Raw genomic sequence first — 6867 nt, 5'->3', positions numbered from 1 at the left:
GGGGCAGATACTCACCGGGGCACCGCGAGCACCAGCTGTTCCCGAAGGGCCGGGAGGGCCAACTTCTCCCTAAGGTGGGAAGTGGGGTAGGGGTCAGAGTGGGGCCCTTTGAGAGCAAAGTGCATCCAGGAAGCCCTCACGATGAACGGGAGGCTCTGGGCCCCCGCCACAGCCTTTCTCCTTATTGCTTCAGCCTCTACTTGCAATCTCCTAGGGGCCTTCGCTGAATGCACTTTAGCCTCAGTTCAGCTGCTCCGCACAACAGGGCACACGGCCAAGGACTTTGCTTCTAAAAAGACCCCCACCCTTCACTCCTTGCAGTCCCCGGTGGGCAGGAGGGTGACAATTGATGAGGGCAGGGGAGAAATAACAGCCTTTGGCAAGCTATGAAAAGGAGGTTCAATGGGGGAAGTGAGGCAGAGGGAAGAAAGGGGGCCAGGACTCACCTTCTCACCATTGGCACCAGCTGGGCCAGGCGGGCCGATGGGACCAGTCAGACCCTGGAGAGAGAGGAGGAGGAGGTGAGGGAGGCAGGGAGAGTTGGCCACACGCTTGGATCCCATACCCAATAAACCTTGGCGCACCCTCAGTGGCCCCCTGAGCTCCCTCTCATCCTGTGGCCCCCAGTTTTGACAGGGAAATCCCTGTGGTTACCCAGCACAGACAGCTGAGATAGGACCAGGGATCAAACGCACATACGACCCCATCTCCCAAGTACAGGGCTGGGAGATACCCTGATCTCTCCCCTCCCAGTCCGCAAGCAGTCTGCAGTCACTTACTCGTCCACCGTCCTTCCCAGGTGCTCCCTCAGGGCCTTTCTCACCGACATCACCCTGCGGGATAGAGAATGGGACACCTCAGGGGGGCACTCCAAGACCCCCTTTGCCAGCTCAGTCTCACTCTGAATGGAGCTCCAGGCAGAGCTCAGACCCTGGCCAAGAGGATTTGCTATGTGGTCTCAGGGCGAGTGGCAAGGAGTAACAGGCATGAGATGGAGGGAAGGGTGGGGGGAAGATGTCATTAAAAGGCAAACAGAGACTTTGGAGGGGAGATCTCCAAGTTCCTCAAAAGGGGTAGCCAGGGACTTCACCCCCAGGTACTGCGGGAGAGGCAGTGAGTGTGGGGGCAGGGAAGCATGGCTTTGGAGGAGGAATGTCAGCCTGGTACTTACCCTGTCTCCCTTGGGCCCAGAAATACCAGCTGCTCCCCTTTCACCGGGCATCCCCTGTAGACCTGGAGGGCCCTGAGCCCCAGGGGGGCCAACTGGGCCAGATGCACCCTGGGGTGGGGGGAAGACAGGGAATCTGTGGTGGGCAGATTCCCTCTGGGCTCCAGTCCCCAACCCCACCCCCACTTTCCTTCTCTTCCTCCTCTGCCCAGACTTCCTTTCTATCTCATCTTCCACGCCTCCCCACTCCCCTTCCTCTTCCTCCCTCAGCAGGCCTCCCAGGCCAGCCCCGAGGACCCCTGCTGCAGGATCAGCCTCACTTACTTTGGGACCATCAGTGCCAGGAGTGCCAGGGAGACCACGGGCACCCTGGAGGCCCTGGGCACCGGGAGAGCCACGTTCACCTGGGAAACCGCGTTCACCCTGTGGCGGAGACACCAAGGAGCGATTAGGGCGAGAGAAGGGGTGGAGGCCCAAGGAAAAGCAGGGAGGTAGGGAGCACAGTGGGGCCGGGACCCAGGGCGGCTGTGCGGCTGGGAGTCGCTGGCAGAACTGCACAGGGAGGGAGCAGGCCCAAGGAGACACCGGGAATGGCCAACAGGACACTCACTCTGGGACCCACGAGGCCGGGGGCTCCAGCTTCACCAGGAACACCCTGGAGAACAAGAAGGATGTGTGAGAGACTGAAGGCTTTTATGCCCAAGCCCTGGCTGAGCATCCCTGCCCCTGACCTCAGGCGGTCATCTTGGAGAGCCGCGATGCAGTCCCAGACACCCTGGGCCTCAATGGGGCCCCTCATGCCCTCCTGTCCTTGTCTCCTGAGCATCAGAAGACATCTTCCCAGCTAAACAGGTTGCAGGTTCAAAGAGCCCCATACTCACCTGGTCGCCTGGTTTTCCACCTTCACCTGGGGGACCAGGAGGGCCAGGAAGTCCCTAGAAGCCAAAATGACAAGCATCAGCAAAGGCGTGAGTTTTCTGGGAAGCCTTATTCCCCTGGTCCCCCTCGAGGGGGGCAGGCCCTCCACCCACCGTGCTGCCCTACTGAGCCCCGAGCAGGGAAAGGGACGACTGAGAAGGCCTGGTTCAGACACCTACCTGGAACCCGGATGGCCCAGGAGCACCCTGCTCGCCTCGTTCACCAGCAGGTCCCTGCAGAGGACACAAAGGCGGGTCATGCCAGCACTCCAGAGCACCCGGGAACCTCCACTGGAGGCCCTGGGGGTGGCCACAAGAGGACAGGACAGACACCTTCCTGCACTGCCCAAGCAAGGTGTACACGCCTATGTGCTTTGCTGTCCTCCCACCGATGACAACCAGGATGGGGTCCCCACTGCTTCTTCGGGGTGGGGCACTCTGCCACCGCTCAGAGTGGGTCTGCCGTCCTGGATCAGGCGCACAGCTGTCAGCTCCATTACCGAGTGGGCCTAAGGTCTACCTGCCTCCACCCCACCAAGCTCCTGACCACGGGGCCACCTGGAAAGGGTGAGCAGGTACTTACAGAGGGTCCAGGGGGGCCTGCAGCACCTGTCTCGCCATCTTTGCCAGGAAGACCCTAGAGGGAAAAGGGAAGAGTGATGTAATGACATACTTTTCTTCAGTTCTACAGACCCCCAGGACTGGGCGAGTGCACTTCTTGTGGCCCAGAGTTTCCAGAACTCCACAATCCCTGACCTAAACTCCATGTCTATCCCTTCCCTCCCCTTCCTTGCCTGACCCCTCGGTTTTTCTCAGTACAAGGGGCTCCCCCACCTCCCTGGGCTGCTACTGACTGAATGCAACCAGAAGTCCGTCCGTGTAAACTCCTCAAGTGCCCAAAGCAGACGGACTCAGCCATAGGAAGCCACACTGCTAGCTAGGGGTCCCAGGAACATGCCGTGGGGACATCTCTCCCTCGTGGATGTCCAGCCTACACCAAGGCACCACTGTGGGAAGGGTACTTACTCTCAGACCAGGAGCACCAGGCAGTCCTTTCTCACCAGCTTTCCCAGGCTCGCCCTGGGGGAGAGANGGCCCTTTGAACCTCCAAGGAGACCCCAGGATAAAGGGTGCCATCACCATTTGCTGCAGGCTGATACCCCAAAAGGGGCCCTTAGCACCAGAGAGTTCAGGAAGCAGGAAGGACTCAGCACACTTACAGCGGGGCCTGTTTCACCGGACCGTCCACGGGGACCAGGAGGTCCAATGGGGCCAGGGATTCCATTAGCACCATCTTTGCCTGAGGGACCAACGGGGCCAGGAGGACCCTGCAAGCCAGGAAAGAAAGGCAGTGAGAGAAGAGCCCTCAGCAAAGGGAAGGTCGGCGAGGAGCTGGGGGGGCTGGTTAGGTGGCCACCCTAATAGCACTAGCCGCTCTGTTCCCAATTCTTCGCAGTTCTCAGTCGTGGAAGCCTGAACTGCTCTCTATTTGACCAAGAGCCAGAAGGATGGCTTCATGGCTCTCCTGCCCTCCTATGCTCCTCTTTCTAAAATCCTGCTCCCAGGGGCCCTGACAGCCAAGAGCTGCTCTCAGGTCCATCCTGCCTGTGATTTCGGGTACTTTTCTGGCCACAGTCACACCGAGCCAGTCCCATCTGTCCTGCTCAGGCCCCCTGAGCCCGGGCTTTCCCAGAAGCAGCAACATTTCGCTCCCCATCGGACACCCGTCCAGTGCCCGGGCCCTACCCCTGAGGAAGAACTTGTTTACTTACTCTAGGGCCAGAAGGACCAGCAGGACCAGAAGCACCTTGGTCTCCAGAAGGACCCTGTGCAGGGGGAAGAGGCAAAGGTCAGAGGTCAGCACAGACAGGGCCCCCTCTTCTAGGATGGGAAGCCTTCTTGAATATATATATGGAGTTGGTGGAGGTAATACATGTCCCACCCCTATTCCCTTTCCACTTGCTCTTCCCTCCAGGCCTAAGGAAGTCCTAGAAATTACTTAGGATGATCCCAAGTTGTCTTAACAGCATGGGAAGCTTAAGTGTGCTCAGAGCAGTGGGAGGCCTTGGGGAGCCAAGCACAAACAGCAACACTCACAGGAGGGCCAGGCAGACCCTGCAGACCAGTGAAGCCACGGTGACCCTTCAGTCCCCTCTCGCCAGCCTCTCCAGTCTCTCCTTTGTCACCTCGGGGGCCTTGAGGGCCCTGGAAATAAGACAGACAGACACAGGTTGGGTTGGGTCGGATCGGGCTGGGCAAGAGCCCTCTGTTGGCCTCACCCAAGCCAAGGAGTCCAGGACCCACAGGGCCCCTGCTGCCCTCCCAGCCTGCCTCTCTCAGAGACCCAGCGCAGGACGCTTGAATACTCACTGGGATGCCCCGGGCTCCAGCAGGTCCTGAGGGTCCCATGGGGCCCTGTGCACCCTGTGAGGAGAGAGTGGGAGCCGTGTCAGAGCCAGGCCAGAACAGGGACGGCCCTCCTCTTTACCTGCCCTTGGGCTGGGCACCGAGACTGTTGTTCCCACGATACTCACAGCTTCTCCTCTGTCTCCCTGTTTGCCAGTTGGGCCAGCGGGGCCAGGAGAGCCGGGGGGCCCAGGGGCTCCGGGAGCACCCAGGGGCCCAGTCTCACCACGATCACCCTGTCAGGAGAGAGGTCTCAGGCTCAGAGAAAAATGGTTCAGAAGAGGCAAGGAAAAAAGATCCTTCCAGAGTGACACAAGACTCTGACCCCAACCTGCTACCCCAGGCTGACCTGTTAGGCCCAATGGAATGTCCTCCCAGTCCCACTGCACACCGAGAGACCCCCAGATACTCACCTTGACTCCAGCTGCACCATCTCTGCCAGGAGGGCCATCAGCACCAGGGCTTCCCTGGACAACGGGAAACAAGATGCCATTAGAGCTGCCCCCGCCCGTCTCCCCCCAGCTCCCCATCTTTCCCTCAGAAGCCCCAGGCTTGTTCCCTCTGTCCAAAGCTTTCTCAGTGAGCTTCCTTCTGCCTTCCTCCCCATGTACCAGTTCTAAGTCTCTGTGCCCTTCTCTCACCCATCACAACCTTTCTTTTGCACCTGGGCACTTGGGCCTAACAGCCCATCCTGTCATCCCCTTCTCCAGGGCACCAGCACTTGGCCTGGCTGGCCCGGCACTGAGATCTGCACGGGGCTCCTCTCCCTAGTAAGGGCCTCCCCGTGGTGGGTCCCACCACTCACCTCTCGTCCAGGTTCACCAGCGGGACCAGTCAGGCCAGGAGGACCCACGGGGCCAGGGGGACCTCGATCTCCAGATGCACCAGGAGCTCCCTGCTTGCCAGGCTCACCCTGAAAGGACAATGACAAGGATGATGAGTGTGCCCACTAAGGGTCTCTGCCCATGACCCCGCTGAGCCTCTCTGAGGAAAGGGCTAATGAAGGGACAGTTCCAAGAGTGCCGAGTGGGTAGAAGCGTCGGGTGGTGTTGCTTCGGCCACCACACCGAGCACTGAGTGAAGAGCTTATGGCCTGAGCCAGGCTGGGCCCAGCTCACCCAGAGGAAGGGGCAGCCATCACTCACCGATGGGCCGGGCAAGCCGGGGAATCCTCTCTCACCACGCTGCCCAGGAAGACCAACGATGCCCCTCTGACCAGCCAGACCCTGGGGACCTGGAGGACCATCGGGACCCTAATAGAAGAGGCAGGAGATGAGAACTTGAGAGCTGACACAGAGTCGGTTCTACCCACACCAGCCTGGATGCCAGCTCTGCAGGGAGCAGCACTCCCCCTGCCCTCGCAGCATACTTCTCTGCACTGCGCCCCCTCCGTCCATACCCACAGCCACTGCACCCCGCGACTCCGTACTCCGTGGGCTCAGAAGCCTCTCACACCCTCGGCCCTGGGCTGGCCTGGGCCTGATGAGGGACTTACAGAGGGACCATCATCTCCAGGCTCTCCCTTCTCGCCAGGGGCTCCGGCAGGACCTTGGAGGCCAGGATCACCAGCTCGGCCGGGGGGTCCACTGTCTCCTCGAGCACCTTTGGGACCATCTTTTCCAGAAGGTCCAGGGGGTCCAGGGGGCCCAGGGTTGCCCTAGAAGAAGCAAATGCAGGAAGTGAGAACTCAGCTCACTCCTCCCCGTCTGGGCTGCCAAAGCCACCATGGCCCCAGGGACAGCAGTTTTCCCTCTGGGAAAGGGCAGCTTGACCCCGAGTCTCCCTTTTTGATCTTCTCTCTTATATGAGAGCTCTGGGCAGCCAGCCCTAGCTTCTCCAGCCATTGCATGCTTTGCTTTTTCTGATCTAGTTGGAGGCCTTCCCGCCTCCTTCCTCCCGCTTCAGTTGCCCCACCCCACCTCCATTCTGCAAGGAACAACTGAAACCCTGCCCTTTTGCCCCCTTAGCCTGTGCACCCGCCCCCCCCCCTGCACTTGGTGTTGTTGGTAAGCTGGGTGACTTTTCCTCATCTCACTGCCTCTCAAGATGTATGACTTGTACAGGGCCTGGTGCACAGAGCGTGCTCAAAAAATATGTGTCCATGTCAAAGGCAATTGTGCCAGCCCCACCCTGCTCACCAAGCCAGAATTGTGAGGGTTCAAGTCCCAGCTAGCCGGGAAGGTTGCCTACAACCAACGAGAGGGTCGCCCCCCTGCTCCCAGCTGTCTACAAGGGGAACGGGCCTGTGGCCAATTAGCTACTCTTCCCAGGAGTGGGAACAGGCACAAAAGGGTGAGCCTGGGCTCTGTGGGGCCCTGGAAGGGAAACTGGGCCAGACTCTGTGGCCCTAACCTGTGCCTCCCAGAAACCAGGCAG

General features: G+C 60.0%; 1 protein-coding gene across 1 annotated transcript in view; it reads right to left on the bottom strand.

Annotated features, from left to right (window-relative positions):
* Positions 1–6867, bottom strand: part of COL2A1 (collagen type II alpha 1 chain) — a 40307-nt gene that overhangs the window by 8260 nt on the left and 25180 nt on the right. Inside the window, exons 32-47 of the mRNA XM_019625829.1 lie at positions 5987–6148; positions 5637–5744; positions 5297–5404; positions 4905–4958; positions 4620–4727; positions 4456–4509; positions 4183–4290; positions 3858–3911; positions 3226–3413; positions 2669–2722; positions 2266–2319; positions 2050–2103; positions 1779–1823; positions 1493–1591; positions 824–833; positions 447–500 (exon numbers count right to left, since the gene is read on the bottom strand). Of these exons, the coding sequence (XP_019481374.1) occupies positions 447–500; positions 824–833; positions 1493–1591; positions 1779–1823; positions 2050–2103; positions 2266–2319; positions 2669–2722; positions 3226–3413; positions 3858–3911; positions 4183–4290; positions 4456–4509; positions 4620–4727; positions 4905–4958; positions 5297–5404; positions 5637–5744; positions 5987–6148 (1314 nt within the window). The remainder of the gene's footprint in view (positions 1–446; positions 501–823; positions 834–1492; positions 1592–1778; positions 1824–2049; positions 2104–2265; positions 2320–2668; positions 2723–3225; positions 3414–3857; positions 3912–4182; positions 4291–4455; positions 4510–4619; positions 4728–4904; positions 4959–5296; positions 5405–5636; positions 5745–5986; positions 6149–6867) is intronic.

This window comes from Hipposideros armiger, unplaced genomic scaffold (assembly GCF_001890085.2).
Source record: "Hipposideros armiger isolate ML-2016 unplaced genomic scaffold, ASM189008v1 scaffold_640, whole genome shotgun sequence".
Lineage (NCBI taxonomy): Eukaryota > Metazoa > Chordata > Mammalia > Chiroptera > Hipposideridae > Hipposideros > Hipposideros armiger.
This window is presented reverse-complemented; position numbering and strand designations above follow the sequence as displayed.